We start from the raw sequence: 20,752 nt of genomic DNA on the forward strand, positions 1-20,752 counted from the left end.
CATTTCACGCCGAATTTCAAATACAAATCCCCCTCTTGAAACATTGATTTATAATTTAATGCTTTAAAAAGAGAGAGAGAAAGAATGAGTGCCAAATAATGATACTGCCTGGTCGAAGGTCATTGTACTCGGACTGTTTAACTGGTATTTGCCCTTCCATCAGAGAACCGTCGGTGACTGAATTAATACCGGAACAGGAGCAAGACCAGCAGTGGCTGACCTTACGCCCCGACTGGCAGAGCCTCAATGGGACCACTTTGCACCAACTGCTAGAAAAAGGGTAAGAGACCCTTCCCCAGAGCTGTGTAGAGTGAGCGCATTGTGGAGAGAGGCTATCGTCAGGGCCCTTCTGCTGTTTCTAACTTGAGATAGTTCAAATTTGTCACATCAATAAAGAGCTTCCATAGAATGGTTGCGGGCCTTTATACTTCAACAGCGTTTGGCTTTATTTTTTTCTTTCTAGACATAGATTTTTTTCCTCTTGGCTATGATATTTTTCTTTAATGATGATTATAGAAACTATCAGGTGAAGGAGGAAGAACTTGTGTTCTAATCTTGGAGTTTTTCACTTCCTACTTGAAATAAATTCTCATGTGTGCACTTCTTACTGATGCTACATGTGACTAGTTAACCGGGGGAAGTGAAGTAATGAAAACAGATAAAACTTGAAGGGTCTGAGAGAAAAATGGACATGGAATGGAATTAGAATCAAGTAGCCTTGAAAGTACACTTGTGGGGAGTTTTGTCTAAAAATGATGGCAGGAAGATAAATGGGGACATTAATGCTTATTTAAAGTTTATTACATTATGGGCACATAGCTTTAGAATATATAAATAACTTGCTCAAAATTCACTGCCCACACATGGGAAGGGATAGTCTCTCAACTCAAACCAGGTTTATCTGACTTCAAAGCTTTGAATAAGTCTTAGAGACTCCACCTCTTAAGAATTCCAAAGAAGATAACTAAAGGTGGGCCATTTTTCTTTAGAAAAATCTATTTTCTCCAAACTCTGCAGCCAGATTCCTGAATATTTGTCAACTGAAGTACTTCCTCCAGAACAGTGACCTGAATCTCTCAAGAGAATTATATGTTTCCCCAAACTGAGAATGCCAGAGAAGCCCTCTCAGGTCAAAACAATAAATGAAATATCTCATTCTAAATTGGGAGTTGGTAGAACTGGCTCTAGTCCTGGCTTACTAATTAGATATGGGATTTTATAAAACCATAATTTCCTATAAAATAAGTAATTGAGGTGGACAGTCTTTGGTGTCTTTTCCTATTTCTACAAACTATGATTTTGGACCTAACAAATAACAACTAAAAAATTATTGACTATCTCTTCGATGCCAGGTTCAGTATTAAGCTCTGAGGGGATGTAGAAGTGAATTTGGGGGACAAGGACCCTGGTCTCAAGGAACATACATTGTATAGGTGGGCAGAGAGACAATAAGCTATTAAACAAAGTGAATTTCAGATATTTGGAAGCGCTACAAAGAAATTAAGGATAAGTGGGGGAGGGGAGGGGAGGAGATACGACTTCAGTTTGTGGGAAGGCAAAAAGCAAATGTGCTTTTTCTGTATTATATAATTTGTTGTATACAAATAATTACACAGGTCATGAAAATTTAGCAAGGAATGAAAATACAGTAAATCTTCAAAAAGAAATGTAGAAATGACATATGTAGGGATGGATATATATGTATATATATATATACACACACACACATTCATATCTATATATGTATATATTTTTTTTCTGAGAGGTCTAGGATTCTACATCATAGTATATTTGACAATCCAAAATATTTTTTGTCTTTTCAGTTTACACTGTGAATAAATGCTTCATGGTTGGAAAAGAGCTTTGTAATTAAAGCTCAACATACCCTAAACTGAATTCTCTAGTGCAGCCACATTGCTAGATGCTTAAACATGGCCCATGTTCTTGCTTTGAAAGGCTAACTGCAATTTTTAGTAAGTTCTTCCTTTCCTGAACCCACACTGCCTGTAAATTCCACCTATTAGTCCTCCCTGCCATCTAGAGTTACCCGGAATGAAGCCAATCCCCCCTTCTTCCCATCAGCCCATCATAGACCTGTAGTTTAATATAAAAAGTCTCGGCAAGATTCCTTTCCAACTTAAATATTCAGTTTCTTTATTTATTCTCTAACTTTTTAAGGTAATATTTTATTTCTTTCAAACTATTTCTCAACCTTTTTTGGATATGCATACCTCTCCATAAGCATAAAAATCTGACATGGTCCCCCTCACTGTAGATTCCAAGAAGCAGCCCAATTCCCCCCCTTTCTTCTCCCTACTTTGAAAATCCTGGTTTGAGTTCATATTGTGGGTGGGGCCACCAGCCCAGATGACGTGGGAAAGTTTGCTAACAATAGCTGCTCTCCTCACAAATATGAAATTATATTATGATATTAAATAAACTAAAAAAAAGTATACATCCTTTGTGCTCCCCACTCCCGAGGTGATTCTCACCACAGCCCTGCCTTGAGAACTGCCCTCAGGTAAGAGCTGAACCTATGTCTTGCTTCTCACTGGTAGCATTTGAAGTGAGCAATGAACATGTAACTTAATATGATACCTTTTTATGTTTCCAGATCTAAGCAGTCTTGTCGCAGCAGAAGTAAGATTTCTCTTCTGTGTACTAAACAAGGTGAGAGAATGAATGGTGTCCCAATGGGATATAAACTTCACTTAACTGGGTTGGTTCAGGGGAAAAATAACCACTTGCAGGTGACAGCAGAGGGCCAAGCATCTAGCTGGGCTTGGGGGTGAGTCACACACACCTTTCTTGCCCCTTGGTAGACTGTGGGCGCCGCCCTGCTGCCCGAATGAACAAGAGAATCCTCGGGGGTCGGACGAGCCGCCCTGGAAGGTGGCCCTGGCAGTGCTCCCTGCAGAGTGAGCCCAGTAAGCACATCTGCGGCTGCGTCCTCATTGCCAAGAAGTGGGTTCTCACAGTCGCCCACTGCTTCAAGGGGTGAGCTGCACCTTTTCTTTTTTGCTTTGCCTGGATCTGATCATTTTGTCACTTGGGCATTCTTAGTGAAGCCACTTTGTGCAAAAGTCACTGTTGATCTACTTCCCGGGCCTTTATCTGCTTAGATTTTTCTACCCTTGGTGTAGTCAGCCTGCATACGTGCTGCTCATTTATTGGCGACGGACATCTCTTGCTTATGATTTACGTCCTAAAGAGGGGGGAATAGGAAGAAGTGTGGCAGATTGACTCTCCAGCCAGTATTCGTCTCTTTTCTAGCCCCTTTCAATACGTTAAATATATGGGAAGTTGAACAAGGTGGTTTACTCAAGGGGATAGTACAGTGAGGGGAGGGTGCTAGGGGAACTGGTGAGGAATTTGGGAAGCAGAGTTAAAGGTACAATATGTGTGTTAGGGTTCTACAGAGAAATAGACCAGAGAGAGATTTACTTTAAAAAATTGCTCACATGATTGTGGCAGTGTGGCGAGTCCAAAATCAAATGGGGTTGGCCAGAAGTTGGGGTAGAATTGCAGATCAAGTCCAAAGGCAGTTGGCTAGTTGAATTCCTTCTTGCTCAGGGGAGATCCGGCTTTGTTTTATTAAGGTCTCCCACTTATCGGACTGGGCCACCTACATTATGGAGGGTAATCTGCTTTACTCAAAGTCCACTGATTTAAATGTGAATCTTATCCAAAAGCATCTTCACAGAAAAATCCATAATAGTGTTTGACCAAATATTTTGGCACCATAGCCCAGCCATATTAACACATAAATTAACCACAACACTGTGACTAAAGGGAGCAGAAAAATAAGACCAAGGGGATGCCTACCACAAATTGACAAATGTCCCTGCAGAAGGTGCTCATGTGTTCCAACTATCTATTATGTAAGTTAGGAGCAAGAAAACCAAACAATAACAACAAAGAAAAAAACCCAAATGTGTTATGCTCACAGAAGATTCTGGAAGAGCATAGCTGGGGTACTTTGTCTTTGCCCAGTGATGTCAGGGCATCAGCTGGAAGGGCCTAAGGCGAGGGGCCACCTGCAGTGTGGCAGTCAGCGCTGCCTGGGGGCTGGGGCCTTAGTTCCTCCCCATGTGGGATGCACAGCATCGCGCCTGGCACCCCAGAGTGAGCTTCCCAAGGAGGGAGCGAGCAGATGCGGTGTCCTTTTGTGACCAGCCTCCAAGGACACACAGCATTGCTTCTGCTGTGTGGCTGGTCAGAGCCCTCCAAGCCCCACCCAGAGACAAAGGGAAGAAACACAAAACTCTCCTCTCCAAGGGAGGAGTGTCAGAGAATTTGAGGACACTTTCAAAATGACCATCATACCACCAGTTTTATTCATTTTATTTTTAACAATTTTACTTTATTGAAAAGTCGTACTAAATAATAGCAAAAATTTAAAACAAAATAACATAGTTCTATCACCTGATTATTTTCATCTGATGAGGTTAATTTCTAGGAAAAAAATGCAATTTCATTTTTGTGTGTGCCTATTTGCCTATTATTTTTTCTCAGCTTTGCCACTTACTGTGTGACCACGGGCCAGTTCATTAACTTCTCCGGGCCACAGTTTCCTCCTCTGTTAAATGAGGGAAATAACAGTCACAGGGGTGGTATAGGCATTAAGTGAACCTCTGGAAAATCTTGGGAATCATGCCTGGTATCAATAAGTAAGACATTGGTAAGACTTTAAAAAATTTACTACTAAAATCATGCATTCTAACTTTGCCCTTAGCGCTATGGCATGAGCAGCTTTGCGTTTTGCTCGCCCTATTTTTATGTTTTTATCGCCTCTCACACTCGTTTACTTCCCCCTCATCTTCACGGTACCCTCTGTTACAGCCTGGCGAGTGTTCCTCCACAGCCGTAGACAACGACACTTTTCCCAAGGTGTCCCTGTTGCCTTTTACAATCTGGAATCAACCCTATGCTTGAGCTCGCGAGGCGACGCTCTCATGTAGCCGTACACGGCAGACATCCCCCAGGTCATTGATACAGCCCTAGCTCATTCTTTTCCAAAGCTAAGTGATATTCTGTAATACAGATTTGCCATAACTTTTCCTGTTATTCCCCAGCTGATGGACATTCAGGTGAGTTCCAATTTGCTACCATTTTAACAATAGTGCAATACACCTTACACAAAGCTACTCACCCACTGGGTGCCCTTCTTGCTGCAGGAAAGAGGCCTAGCATGTGTGTTTAGTTCTGTGCAGGGCTTACAAAGATGAATACACAGTTCCTTCCTTGGAATGCTAACCAAATGAGGATACAGGCATTTAAACAAATTATTAGAATGTAATGTGATAAGTGATTACAAAATGGAAATGTACATATCCAGTTATTCGATTGTTCTTTTTGGGGATATAAAATATAAAACATCAAGCCAGTACCTCCTCTGGAGAACATTTAGTGTGTAAGACCCAAAATGATTTGAAGAGTCTGTGTAGTCTGTCAGGAAATATGCGGCAATGTTATTGCTTCGGAAGAGGCCAGATGTTTCCAGATGTCTTTTCCAGTTCTGATTTATGACTCCATGATAAGCAGAAGATTAGGCTAGCAAAAGTACATTCATCAAAAGATGATTACCTAAATGAATCCAACAGTTCTTTGAGGGAAACACATTCTTCACGTGCTAGTTCATCCAGGTTCATACCCGACTTTTGTCATTTCCATATGTGGCGTCTAAGTTTCCTCTTTCACGGGCAGATCTGTGCAGTTAAGAAGAAGCAACAGGGAAGAAATATGTGTTTACAGTTAAGGAAATGGATAAGATATCAAAGGCCTTGTTGAAATTTTATGCAGCATTAAACTTAACAGAACTGTCAAGAGGGGCCTGGCTTACCCACGAGAAACTAGAAATTGCCCAACTTCAAACAAGCCTTTGTTTGAATGTGTGCTAATAACTCTGATTCTATTTTACAGTCTCTCCAGTGGCCCTGCAAGCTTCTGAGAACTTCTAATTATAAGCCTTGCTCTCTGCCGGAGCCATCAATTGCTGCAATTAATGGGATTTGCTTCATATCCTGATCCCATCGTTGGGCAAAGCCCCTTGTGACCCATCTGTAGGTCTTCTCAAGCCTGTCTCTTTTAATTATATTGGTGGAAAAAACCCACACATTTGTTTTGCTCTTCCATAGAGAGGTATTTAAAAATCCCAAATGAAAATTAAAAACATGAGATGCTAAGCAGATCAAATCAAGTTCCATATGCCCTAGTAACAATTCAACTTCAACCGTTGTAAGGGAGAGAAACATTTCCTTCTGGGGGTAATTTAACAAGCAGTTTTCCCGTCTCCTTCCGCCTGTGGGAGATGGAAGCTGAACTTCCTAGGCAACTGGTAATTGTCAGAAGCATCAGTCTCCAGGAGGCCCACACGAACACTGTCATCCTCTATGACCGAAATCCCTACCCCTGCCCGGCCACCCTTGCCTGGACTCTCTGACAGGACTTCTGTCGCCGTCTGCACTCCCCCGTTGTCTCAGTCCTTCAGCCCCTCACCTCCCTCCTTCCCCCAGCTGACTGAGGGCCCCTGCTCGGCACTTCAGCCCTCTCTCCGGGCCTTCACCTTCTCTGTTCCTACCTTTCAGCCAACACGTGCCAGGCAGACGTGTCCTTACCTAAGTCATTTTACAGGCTCAGGAAAGGAAGTGAGGGATTGGGCCTGACTTCCTGCGCTGAACCAGCGTTGTGTCTCCATGGTTACTTTTGTATCTTCTAGGTGCTTATGAGCTACGCCAGTCATTCACCTTTTTCTTTTCTTTTCATTTTACCGACTTGAGGGATTCGGTTCATTCCTTTCAGTAATAATATCCACTAAAACAGGAGTTTTCCCTTTTGTAGCCATCCCTCCCCTGGGCTGCTGTTTTCTAGCATCACTGGAGAGTGAGCATCGTGGTTGTAAAAAGCCCTCGGTGTCTCTGACCTGACCCTGCTCTCCCCACTGTCCTGTCCCCCATGGAGGTTATTCTCTGTGTCCCTTCCCTCTCCAGTGGAAAATGCCTGGGCCTAGGACAGCCAGCAGCTGGCCTAACATACGGGCCAATCCATAGTTTCTGGGGCTTGCCGAAACCGGGAGCCCTTGTCCTCTCACCCTCCATAGCTCCCTATTTGATTCTGCCAGGGTTGCAGCCACCTCCCCGGGCACCCTGCACCCGCACCCGAGCCGCTGGGCGCTGCTGAGCATCGCACCCCGACTGCCGATTGGGGTCACGTCGGTGTGTGGTCCTGAATCTCAGCTGAGCATCTCCCACATGGGTCCTTTCCAATATATTTCCACAGTAGTCGCTTTTCTGTCCTCAGAAACAACTATGTGACATCTCCTCTCTTCTCCACCGTCCCCTGATGTCAGCTCATACTTCATGGAGAAAATAGACACCGTCATAGCTTTTCGCCTGGTCTCATCCCCAGTTCCAACAAATTACTTGTATCTATGGCCACATCTCTGACTGTCCCTTGAGTGTGTCCCTGATCTTATTTAAGGACAATTATATCCCCTCTCGTCTTTTCAATGACTTTACTCCTAAAATCTTATTTTGCATCGTCAATTTTTTTTCTGCTGCGTCATTCCCTTCAGCAAACTTCCTTTCATTTCTTAACTTAAACCCCCTTCTCTTGACTTCACAGCTCTCTTCAGCTATTGCTCCCTGTCAGCTACTGTTCACAGCCCAACTCCTAAAAGAGTTTCCTGCAGTCACTGTCTCCACTTTTCCATCCCCATTTTCTCCGCAACGTACTCCGAATGGGCTCCCACCAGCATCACTGCAAGCAGTGGCGTTTATCAAATCCTTTAATGACTTCCACCTTGCCACATCCGATAGTGAATTTTCAGTTTCCAACTCACTAGAATCCTCCCCAGTATTTCATCACTACCTGCTTCTTCCTGTTTTTATATATTGAATTTATCGGGGTGACATTGGTTCATAAAATTATATAGGTTTCAGGTGTGCAATTCTATAATGCATCATCTATATATTGTATTGTGAGTTTACCACCCCAAACTACGCCCTTCTTGAAATACTTTTTTCATTTTCCTTTTAGCATAATGAAACATTTCTTGCTTCCCTCTTATTTCACTGACCGATCTTTGTGTTTCTATTTGTCGTCTTCCTCTCTGTTAGGCTCCTAAACGTCTTCGTGCTCCAGAGCTGTACGGTCTGTAGCTTTGTGCCTCTTCAAATTCACAAGTTGAAACTCCAGCCGCCAGTAGGATGGTATTAGGAGATGGGGCCACTGGGAAGTAAATTAGATTATGAGAGTGGAGCCCCATAATGGGATTAGTGTCCTTATAAGAAGAGGCGCAAAGCTTGTTCTCTCTCTACCGTATGAAGATAGGACCAGAAGACAGCCCTCGGTAAGCCAGGGAGAGCCTCTCCGCCTGATCTCCGACTTCCAGCCTCCAGAACTGTGAGGAATAAATCCTTGAAGTTTAAGCCACCCAGGCTCTGGTAATTGGTGATAGCAACCCAAGCTAAGACAAAGGTCCAATTCTTGGCTTTCCTATCTTTCTTCACTCATTGAATCACATAGTTTCAAATACTTTTTCATATTTGAACAAATATGAATATCAACTATTTGTTCATGACTTCCGAATTTGTATGTCCAGCCCTGCCCAGATTTTTCCCCCAACTACCACAACCCCCACCAACTTTAAACGGATATATTTAACCGCTTAGATGATATGTCCATTTGAATGTGTAGTAAACATCCTTCTTTACACGATCAGGACAAAACTTGATTTCTTATCTTTCCCATTGATCAGATAATGGTGTCCTTCATGAACTTTCCCCATCTGAGAAAAAGGCATTATTTTCCATTGAGGAATCGTCCTTAATATCTCTCACATTGGTTCTCACAAAGCAGTAAGTTTTGCAGGATCTTTTTCCAAAATAGAGCTCTAACCCAAGCACCTCTCACCATCTTCATGCTAATATCCTAGCCCAAGCCACCACCATATCGACTCTTCACTCTTGCATTAGTTTCCTAGGACAGCCACAGAAAAGTACCAGAGACGGCTGCTTGAACAGCAGAAGTTTATTATCTTAGAGTCCTGGAGGCCAGAAGTCCAAGATGAAGGTATTGGCAGGGCTGGTTCCTTCTGAGGGTTGTGAGTGCCAGTTCCTCTCACCTCGATCCTGATGTTACTGGCAATCTTTGGCATTTATAGGCCTGTAGAAGGATCACTGTGATCTCTGCTTTCATCTTCACATAGCTTTCTCTTTGTGTGTGTCTTTCTCCGAATTGCTCCTTTTTATAAAGACACCAGTCATATTGAATGAGGGCCCACTCTAATGACCTCATTTTAAATTGATTACTTCTCTAAAGATCTTATCTTTAAATAAAGGCATTTTCAGATGGATGGGGGGTTAGGGCACAAACAATCCATACCAGCGATGAAAACAGTCTCCTGTTTGGTCTTTTTGGCTTCTCTGTTGTTCCCTTATTGTCTCGTGTCCACACAGTGGGATAGTGATCTTTCTAAAATGTGAATCAGACCACATTGCGCCCAGTACTTAAAGCCCTACAATAGCTTCCCATTATACCAAAAATAAAACTGTCTTCATAGCCTTTCAAGATCTAGTCTTCTTTGACTGCCTGTCCCTCTATTCTCCCATCCATCAGGGGCTTTTTTCCTTTCAGGATAGCATGTAACAGCCACTCAATAAATATTAACTGACTAAACAGCCCCTGCTTGGTGTTTCTTAACAACTGTCAACAGAAGTGTTCAAACCTGCAGAGAATTTTCATGAGTTTATTTGAGACAAATGTACAATTTTTAGGAAGCAATGGATTAAGAAAACGCTCTGTAAATTGTGCTGCTATGAACATAGGGATGCATATATTCTTTCTGATTGGTGTTTCAGGATTCTTAAGATATATTCCTAGAAGTGGGACCACTGGGTCAAAAGGCAGCTCCATTTCTAATTTTTTGAGGCACCCCTATACTGTTTTCCAAAGTGGCTGCATTCCCACCAGCAGTGTACCAGGGCTCCCCTTTCTCCACACCCTCTCCAGCATGTGTCATTTATTGATTTGTTGATGGCAGCCATTCTTTTTTTTTTTCTTTTTTTTAAATATATCTTTATTGATTTGAGAGAGAGGGAAGGAGAGGGAGAGAAAGAGATAGAAACATCAATGATGAGAGAGTCTTGATCGGCTGCCTCCTGCACGCCCCTGACTGGGGATCGAGCCCGCAACCCAGGCATGTGCCCTGACCGGGAATCGAACCCCGATCGCCTGGATCCTAGGTCGACGCTCAAGCGCTGAGCCACACTTGGCCGGGCAATGGCAGTCATTCTGACAGGTGTGAGGTGATACCTCATTGTGGTTTTAATTTGCATCTCTCTGATGACTAGATGTTGAGCATTTTCTCATGTGTCTTGGCCATCTGTATGTCCTCTTTGGAGAAGTATCTATTCAGGCCCTTTACCCATTTTTTAATTGGGTTGTTTGTCTTCCTCTTGCTGAGTAGTAGGAGTTCTTTGTACATTTTGGAAATTAGCCCTTTATCAGATTCATCCTTGGCAAATATGTTCTCCCAGACCCTGGGGTTCCTTTGTATTTTGAGGGTGATTTCTTTTGCTGTGCAGAAGTTTTTAGTTTGATGTAGTCCCATTTGTTTATCTTTTCCTTTGTTTCTTTTGCCCAAGGAGATGGGTGGGTAGGTGGGGAGAGATTAACCAAAGAATTTATATGCGTATTTGCAACACCCATGGATACTGACTATAGTGTGGTGAAGGCCTAGGGCGAGGAGTGGGTGCAGGGTGGAAGGGGTTAATGGGGAAAAAAGGAGACATCTATAATATTTTCAGCAATAAAGATCAATTAAAAAAGAAAAAGAAAATGCTCTGGAGAATGGCCGTTTTGCAGCTTATTTTATACATTAGAATCAAAAGAGGAGAAACAGGGAAGGTAACATGAAATCCATTGGTGGTAGATTAAGGGGCAGGAGAAGGCAAAGGGGGTGGATCTCTGGGATTGTTAAAAAGTAAACTGGAGGGACATACTCTTTCACACTGGTGGGTACAGGATAGTTGATGACATTACAGCACGTCGAGATGGTATTCGGGAGCAAGGTAACAAGGAAGGCTCTGTGGCCTCCTGCTCTGGTGGGGTAGGATGACCCGAGTGGTTTGGAGAGGGCAGTCGTGCGGACATCCAGAACGCCGGCCGCCCTTGAACAACGGGACGCCAGGCTGCTCGGGCGTTTCCACACGACAGCAATGAACAGGAACCCGGAGGGGCGGTGGCCCTGCGGGTAGGCAGGGCTTGTGGCCGACACAGGCCAGCCCCGGCACGCATTTGCTTCGTGGGCACCCTGTTCTAAAGTAGATTCACTGTGTGTGTTGCAGAGAATTCTTTAGAAATATCAAGGACAGAGCACGCTATTAAAAGTAAGACATTCGTGATATTTGTAGAACAGCAATGACACTGTTGTGTGACATTTCTCAGTACAAATCTGGTAACCTTTCAACTATCTCCACATTTCCACTTGATTATTTCCGAAGTAAGACAAAGCAGGGTGATTTCTATTACAGGTAGTAATTATAAATATTCATTTTCTTTTCCTAAATAGGAGACATAGTTAAGCTACGAAAGCAAAATCAAAAGGGTGAACAAAAGGGAAATTCTGTGCTCTCGAGAAAAGAGAAAGATAGGCAGGCTCCGGATGCGGCCGCCGCGCGGGGGAAACGCGCCGCTTCGCGCCCGCGCCCGAGCCGGCGGCGGGTGGCGGGCCCCAGGGCCCGGCCGCGCGCGGCGACCTGTCGGCTCCCCCGCCGCGCGTCCCCCTGGCGCCTTCTCGAGGCCAATGCCCCCGCGTCCCTGTTTCAGGAGCGACAACGCCACGGCCTGGAGGGCGGTGCTGGGCGCCGGCCACCTGGGCCGGCCGTCGGCCTTCGCGCAGACGCGCCCGGTGAAGACCGTGGTCCTGCACCCGCGCTACCGCCGGGCCGCCATGGACTACGACATCGCCGTGGTGGAGCTGAGCCGCGCCGTCGCCGAGACCAGCTACGTGCGGCCCGCCTGCCTGCCCCGCCCGGAGCAGGCCCTGGAGCCCGACACGTACTGCTCCGTCACAGGCTGGGGGCACGCGGGCGACCGAAGTAAGCCGGGCGGGCCGCCGCGCCGCTTGCTAGCCTGGCGAGCATTCCCGCTTCGCTTCCCGCAGTGTGGGCGGGAATGGCAAATCCCGAGCCCCCGTGTCATGCTTGGCCTTCCGGGCAAAGGATAGAGGTCAGCAGGGCGCGTAAGCCTGCCGGGCTCAGAGGCAGCCTCGGAACCTTTCCCTGGGGAGCGGTGCCAGGCTTCGGGGCGGCCGCGCGAGGTGGGAGCGCTCAGCCGTCCTGGGGCCGCCCCCACGGGGCCGCGCCCTCCGTCTGGCGTCTCCAACCCTGTGTTATGGTTTGGTCTTGTCGACCTTTGTAACACAACCTGTAAGTCCTTCTACAAAGAGAACTGATTTGCTATTTGCCTATTTAAATGGACCAAAATAGCTTGGCTCCCTCGATGGTTTAAACGGATAAAACACAGAAATTTAAACATTTGTTCTACTTGCTCCGAGCCCCCAAATGGACTCTCATTTTGCTTGACCTCTTAAAGTTTAGAATAAGAATTGAATCCACGAGACATTTCCTTTCCAAGGCCACTCCGTATCAAGCGCTCTCAGGAATGGCGAGGCAGATGGGTGTCCTGTTACCTACCTTAGCAACTGCCAATGTGAAGGACATTTTTATTTGGAAATTCAGTCAGATAAGGTTTGAGCTAAGCTGAGTTTCCTTTCTATATGATCAACTGAGGACAAAAAAGAAAAATTCAATAGAAGTAGGTCAGTGACGTCTGAAAAGCTCACGTGTAAGAACTTCACAGTCAGACATGATGTCATGTTCCTGCACATCTTGGTTTTTCAAAGCTACAGGTAGTACTGTGATATGAGATGGGAGCAGTGTATATTTAATATTGCCTCTACTGGTATTGCTCCCACAATATCCATACCAAACTGAGAGCAGTCCAGTGACATAGCGCACATGCCACAAATAGAGTGCAGTGTGAAGGGCGAGGGCCCAGCCTGGGTGAGAAAGACCTGACTGACCCTGACTGCACCACTGTCTAACTCTGCAGTGGGGAACATCATAGCAGCTGTCAAATGACAGGGTTGTTGTAAAGACTGAAGACGACAGGCCCGGAGGATGGTGCGTTTAGGTGCCTGGCCCACTGCTAGGACCCAATACATGCTAGTCATTGTTCTTACTACCATTCTTTTGATAACTCCTGAGACTTTCACTGTCCTCATCACATTGATTTTTCCAAACATGATTCTTTCTCCCAGTAAGGCGCCCTGTACAACACACAGCTTCACCTTCACCATCCAAAAGGAGAGCAGGGGTACCTTGTAGAATGTCCAAACAATGAAAGATTCATGCTTCGAGAAGTCAATTGTTATTCTTCGAGAACTTTGCAACAAGATGGATTCACATGCTCCCCTCTGACACTAAGGGATGTCTTTGTCCCTTTCAACATCTCTCTCATATCCACTGGGATTAAAGGTTCTTGCCTCAAATGATGGCTACTGTAGTGCATGGTGAGACACATTCTGTAAGCCCAGGAGAGGGCCGGCCTGGCCCTGCTGGACGCACCAGTGTGTGTCCTGCGGGAGAGCGGGACCGGTGTGCTGAGCTGACACTCAGCTGGCCGCCTCTTATTTGGGGCAGAGCTGTGGCTTGGTTATTTTCCATTTCATTGCCATGGCTGTTGTTTTTATCACAGCATATATAATAAGAGGGGGAAAGCATGATCCCAGTTACCTAACCAAGTGACTTAGCCATTCTGTGCCTTGCTTTTCTTAATAAAGTAAAGGGGGTTTGACCAGAAGGGTTTGTCAACGCTTCTAATTGGACAATTCTGATTGCAAACAAGCTTTGTCTTTGAAATAACATTTTAAGAATATGGTTTTGGGATATAAAAACGTAATCATTTCATATATGGCTAGCATCATTTTTGAGCCATTTAACCCTCCAGTATATTTTATTTCTCCTAAATCCCCAGTGCCCTTCAAGCTGCAGGAGGGAGAGGTCCGGGTGATTCCTCTGGAGCAGTGTCAGTCCTACTTTGACACGAAGGCCATCACCACCCGGATGATATGTGCTGGCTATGAGTCTGGCACCGTTGACACATGTATGGTAAGTTGTTTTCTGATTATCGAGGTGATTGAGCTCAGCAGTAACTTCGATGGGTTCATATAAACTCATTGTTATTCATGTGAAGCCCTTTGGGAACATTTTTGGAAAACCATTCGTTAGCCGATGTTTATGACACTGTGATTTCCTCCACCCAGTACCCTATGAACCCCCTCACTTGCTGTCTCCATGCTCTTCGCTCACTCAAGTTGCCTTCAGCTTTCTTATCTGCTCTCGGGGAGCAGCACCTATGTCAGCAACAGGAGAGAAACAGCTGTTCTGCTCCATCTCATTGGACCACTTTAGGGGCCACCAAAAGTGTCATTTTATTATGTTAGCTCGGTGGTAATAGCACTGTTAAATTTCTAAGAGGAGCAAGTGGTAACCATGGCTTCAACCAGGCTGCCTGGGAAGCAGGGGGACCCCAAAGGACAGTTTTAGCCATCGGGGTGAAAGCTTTAACGCACACACAGCACCCCAGCTCCTGGGTGTGTCACAGACCCCTCTTTCTTAGGAGGTGATCACACTGGCGTTGTCTGGGCCTGTGCTTGATTGCCAACGTGTCTTCAAATGTCACTGAACGCGATCTTCAGGGTTCCTGGTCGCAGCAGTTCATAGAACATGCTAAGGGAAGCATTTTTATTTTCACTTAATAAACACTCATTGAATATTATACTGGACTGGCTCCCAAGGAAGGATTAAAAAGGGCAAGTTGCCAAAGACGCTTATAACAGAGTGGGGACAGCAGTTACCCTATGTCCCAGCTAAGGAGCACCTTTGTTATTTCATTGCTTTGGAGCAGGTCCAATTGTTCCCTCCTCCCCCATGTCACACACACACACACACACACACACACACACACACACACACACACACACACATTTCAGAATTGCAGAAGAGATGCAACAGTGCTATTACCACTGAGCTGACATAATAAAACGACACTTGCGGTGGTCCTGCTTCAGAGTGGGTAAATCGGGACTGGGAATGGCCCGGTGGTGATTCCTTGGACAGTCGTCAGGGGAAAGAGGGAGGCAGACAGCTGGCTCCCTTGGAGTTTCACTGAGGCCACCTTCCTTCTGGCCCCTTGGCCACAAGCCATCCAGCGGAGGTGGCCAGTAGTAGAGGAATCTGCCTTCCACGCAAGAGTCCCAGGTTTGATTTCCCAAGGCAAAAAACAAAAAAAGGCCGAATGGTGTGGGGCTTAGGACGTAACATTTGCAGCCTGAAGGATCTGGGTTGGGTCCCATCTCTGCCCCAAAGAACAATGTGACCTGGAGAAGTTATCTAACTTCTCTAGAAAGTTTTTTCATGAGTCAGTGGGGACCCCGCCTAATTTCTGGGGTGTTTTGAGGACTGAGTAAGTTAATATGAAAACTCCTATCTTTCGCACATCAGCGCGGGATGCCTGGCATACACGCAACGAAGGGTAACTATATGAACATTAACATCTATCATTTGGTGGTCACTGTGTAGCAGGACCTCTTCCAGATGCTTGATAACAACTCATTTAATCCTCACAGTTTCCTGTTGTGGCAGCATCAGTGTTTTTCCTAGATTACAGACCAAGAAAAGAAGGGACCCGAGAGGTTAAGTAATTCGCCCAGTTTCACCCAGCACGAAGGGGGGTAGAGTGAGGACAGGAGCCCAGGCAGCGCGGCCTCCGGGCCCAGGTGCTGGGCACTGGGCTGTCCTAGTGGCGGCCAAAGAGCAGTGCCTCTCCCCTGGGTAACTGCCAGAGGGGGCAGGAAGGCGACTCTTGAAAGAGAACTGAAGGCTGTGCAGGGGCAGGCGCAGGCTGGTCACATCATGATGTCTAATGGAAGCAAGTCCCCGGCTTCCTCAGTAGTGGGATCCGGCCCTGGGGGGCCTCAGATGCAACCAGAGGTCCTCTCACGACTGCACAACTCCAGGCAGAAGAGGAAAACCACAAAACAAGCAAAAGCTGCCTCTGACTAGGTCTGGGGTTCCTCTGACGGGGGGTTCCCCAGAACCCCTCATTATCTTTCCGATTCATCAGTGGAGCACATTGGAAGCTGTGGGTCCCTCTGGTGAGGTGTAGGAATCATCGGGATCAATCCTGAAGCCAAACATTAACTTTGGCCCAAGCCCAGTACCGCTGAGGGAGAGGGGCCAAGAGGCAGACCGACGCTGCTCAGCCGCGGGCTCCCCGTCGATTGAACGGCTGCCCCCGCCTCCCGTTTTCCGCCCCAGAGCCCGCGGCCTCGCCAAGGCCGCCTCGAAACCCCCGCTCAGGCCTTAGGAAGGCGCGTCCGCCCCTCCAGCTGGAAGGGCTTGTTCGTTCCTCTGACGATGCCTTTTCTTAGGGTCCTTAGATCGTGCTTTCACGTAAAGGTGTTCTTGTCACCAAAGCGGACTTGTGGCCCCTCGGTGACTAAAATAGTGCCTTCACCTGTGTGGACTTAGCATGAACCTGCAAAGAGCAGGTGCTAAGTCTACGCTAAGTTTCTCACCTGCAGGTGTAGCGCGAGCCTGTAACACGCTCCACTTTAATCACTCTGTAGCATAATGAGTAGCTCAGCCTAAGTAAGTCCCATCTTAGTATTTCTTCTGTACAGGGGGTGGTGAAAAAACTTGTGGACATTTCATTCTCATGAAATGTTTCCAGTAAATGTCGCTTAAAAATGATCCATTAGGCTTTTTAAGCAGAACAAGTTACTCAGCTCCTTGTATGGTCTACACTCACTATTTCGGCTGCGGCATTGCTAACTTACGAATGTAAAGCTCACCGCCCCCAGGGGAGCACGCAGCACGGCCGGCTCCGTGTCGCTTTGGCAGCGTCTGTGCACCGTTTCTAAGCAAGAGGGCCTGGGAGTTAGAGGTTTGCAGTCGCGCTGCTAGCCTGGCGAGTTTAAATCGCAGCCCTGCCGATAAACAAGTTATAAACCTGTTGTGCTTCACTTTTGTTATCACTAAAATAAATATAATAATAATAATTATATCACATAATTATCAACTCATACGGATTTTGTGAGGATTAAATGAGCTAATACAGCAAAAGTGTTCAGAAAAGTATCAGTAAACATGATTTTTCTTCTTTAATGTTGCCAAGTGGCAATGGCCATGGATATACTTCCAAGTCTGAATCTCTTGCAGGGCTAGGAGTATTTCTCGATTTCCTCCATACTTGCTCCCTTCTTTTCTAAGGTATCCATCCTTCCCTTTGAGGCACTGCGAGACACACCGTCTAACCTACTTTGATATTTTCAGATGTAGCAAATATTGACTTTATATAAAGTCATAGTGTCTTAAGGTTAATTAAATGCGGCAAAAGAACTGCATAAAACCCAAATGCAACACCTAAACTTGTATATCAGGAATGAAAATCTATGCGTGTGAAATCCAATGTAGGTTATAAATAAATAAAATACCTTATGGTAAATAACTCTTACGTGGTATTTTCCATGTAAGCATGCAAACTGAAAAGGTCCTAAAAACTATTAAGAAATGCAGTACGTGGTCCCTGAGTATGTTTTTCTTCATGCATTCATTCACATAGCAAGAATCTGAACGTAGTAAGTTAACTTAGAATACTTTTCTAGTATTTCTTATGGGAAGAGAATCTTTGAATGTTCCATTTTGGATACTTTCTATATTTATAAAATGGAACAAAGTTAAAGAATGAGATTATGAGATAATTTATTGCAATACAATAAATTTTAAAAATATATGACATTTTGGTAAGTACGAGAAATGACTAAAAATGTATTCTAATTTTACGGGAAGAAATAATAGAGTCCTTTCCCAAGCCACCCCTGTCCTTTTAAAGTTGAGTTTAAAATGTCCATTTGGAAGGTCCATCGATGTGGTGGGAAGCGTGTTCCTGCCACAGGCTGGCAATAAAAGCTCTGTTGAAATTTTCCAAAAGGTTAGTTAAGCTGGGTTTGGCTTTATTTTACCCTCAGGATAACATGGACACCGTTAGGGCTCCGAAAGCCCAGTGCCTAACGTCCCTTGCTATTCATTACAGGGTGACAGCGGAGGACCTCTTGTTTGTGAGCAGCCCGGGGGACAGTGGACATTATTTGGTTTAACTTCATGGGGCCCCGTCTGCTTTTCCACAGTCGTGGGGCCTGGAGTTTATAGCAATGTGTCGTACTTTGTCGAATGGATTGAGAGGCAAATATACATTCACACCTTCCTCCTAAACTGATTCCAAAGATGGCCAGAGACTGCCAGCGACACTCAAAGAAAGTGGCCTTCTTGACTGTGGGGCGCTTCCCGCGGAGAGCTGTACAGAGAAGCACTTCCCGGGGCAGGGACGCTCCACAGCGCCCCGCGCGTGCTCATGTTTGTTTTGGTCTAATGTTATTCAGCTATATATTTTTTTCCAGCTTTATTTTTCTCTTATTTCAAGTTCAATGAAAGTCTTTTAAAAAAAGAAGCCAAGCAGGTTTGGTGTTTTGTCAGCCTATCCTTGACTACTGGCGCAAAATCGTAGACTGGAGAGGTGGGGTGTGCAGGCGCTAGGCTAACAGTTACAAAGCTCCCTCTTAGCCAGTCACAAAAGGACACAGATCCAGGCTGGCTCATCTCTGCCAGCTTTTGTTTCTCAAGTACAATAGTAGCGGCAGCTTTCAATATTAACATCAGTGACCTGCTTTTGATTTTTTAAAAGCCAAGATCATTTACATGCTTAAATTATGTACTATTACTCTTCTAAAGTTTGCAAAATTTTGAGCACTTACGAAAGAGTCAGAGGTGAAAGACAAGTGGCATCCCTGTAGGTAGCTGCAGTAGCAGGACATACTGACTGCAAAGCTCTGTAGACGTCACTATTAGCTCTGACGTCGGAGGACTGCCCATTCTGAATGTAAGCCAAGGTTGTAATGTGGTAGAAAAGTCTCCACAGAACCTTCCCTATAGCTGGCGTTTGTTCAGTGTATATCAGTTGGCCGACTAAGATGTCAACGTATTTTTATTTTGCTTTTTTATTAATTATATTTTAATTATATTTTTATTTTGTTTCACTTATGTGACAATGCATCTGAGATTATACTTTACCAAAGGAGAACTTACTTGAGACTGGAGAGATGCAACAGAAAAAGATTAAATTGCGCCCTACCCCCAATTAAATATTTTCCAGTTTGTCCCTACCAATAAAGTACAGAAATGTATCTCAAAGCACAGGAAAACTCTGCATAACATTTTGTAATTTTCCTTGAAAGATGTTTAATATCTGGCGTTGCCGTTTCTTCCCATCGATAATTGAAACAAAAGTTTAAAGATGCTTTTAAGCACTAGGCCACTTTATCCACATTGACTTCTGAAGTGATTAGTGGTTTTTTCCACACTAAAAAGCTTCAAAACACAAATCATCACCTGTACCTAATTTGATTTAGTCAGGCACCATTTCTGCACCATCCGAATGCCTTTAGAACAAGTAGGATTCCCTACTAACCGCCACCAGCAACCTGGACTGCCTCAGCATTCCACGTAGGGACACCTGCACCTTTAGACATGTATTTTTGTACTCTTTTCTATGTGTACACATATTTGAAATTCAGAGAGTTGTCTAGACCTTTTCCATGTTAGTGATCTCTTTTTCTGCAGTTTGTATGCACCTATTGAGAATGTGAAATCCAGTGATTGAATTTTGGTCACAATTGTATGAAAGTTTAACATGTCAGTTTTTTACAGTTGTAGATACATACTTAATGTAACAACTTTTAGCTTTGCTCTTCTTATGCTCAGTGAAATGTACATAATGTACTTATTTTAAGTAACCATTAATACAAATAAAATGGTATAATCTTTTTTTTTTTGATGTATATGGAACATGGACAGCAAGTCCCAGCTGATGGTTGGCACCAGCTTCTCACCAAAATAACTGTCTTACATCTATCCAACTTTCACAGGAACATGCTCTTTTATTTTATTCATGTTTTTACTGATTTCAGAGAGAGGAAGGGAGAGGGAGAGAGAGAGAGAAATATCAATGATGAGAGACAATCATCGATTGGCTGCCTCCTGCATGCCCACTATTGGGGATCAAGCCTGAAACCTGGGCATGTGCCCTGACCGGGAATCATGACCTCCAGGTTCATGGGTTGACACTCAACCACTGAGCAACACTGGCCTGGTGGAACATGCTCTTTTATTTTAGATGACACATAGCTCTTCGATTAGTCTGGAATTAGAGGCTGCTAATACTCTCAAATTACCCATTGAATGTCCAAGGGAAACTTTAGCCCTGTAAGAGTGTAAAGATCTTTAATGTCTAGACTACATTTCAGGAAACTGATCCAATTCTTTCATAAGTCTGTTGGGGTAAAATTACATCCCAAAATATATACTATTAATCACTTTTCTTTGGCTACTAGGAACAATGATATTAATCTCTCAGAATTTGGTGAAATATGCTGAATACCAGAATGTAACAGTTCATGTCAGTTTGAGTAACTTGTCTAAGAGTTATTTGCTTATAAATGAGACCATTTAAAGGCTTAATACAGATCCCAGCTCTTTTTCACCTGAGGGCCAGATGTGTTTAAGAACCCAGAATTTTTCAAAATTTAAAAAATACACTTTAATATCCAGCAATAAAATACAACTTCTGT

At 44.6% G+C, this 20,752-nt stretch overlaps 1 protein-coding gene across 1 annotated transcript in view; it reads left to right on the forward strand.

The window, feature by feature from the left end:
* Positions 1-19,944, forward strand: part of CORIN (corin, serine peptidase) — a 178,767-nt gene extending 158,823 nt beyond the window's left edge. Inside the window, exons 17-22 of the mRNA XM_087827585.1 lie at positions 164-280; positions 2,615-2,670; positions 2,823-2,997; positions 11,830-12,101; positions 14,041-14,174; positions 18,163-19,944. Of these exons, the coding sequence (XP_087683711.1) occupies positions 164-280; positions 2,615-2,670; positions 2,823-2,997; positions 11,830-12,101; positions 14,041-14,174; positions 18,163-18,345 (937 nt within the window). The 3' untranslated portion in view covers positions 18,346-19,944. The remainder of the gene's footprint in view (positions 1-163; positions 281-2,614; positions 2,671-2,822; positions 2,998-11,829; positions 12,102-14,040; positions 14,175-18,162) is intronic.
* Positions 19,945-20,752: the final 808 nt, after the last annotated feature.

This window comes from Miniopterus natalensis, chromosome 1 (genome assembly GCF_054644295.1).
Source record: "Miniopterus natalensis isolate mMinNat1 chromosome 1, mMinNat1.hap1, whole genome shotgun sequence".
Classification (NCBI taxonomy): domain Eukaryota; kingdom Metazoa; phylum Chordata; class Mammalia; order Chiroptera; family Miniopteridae; genus Miniopterus; species Miniopterus natalensis.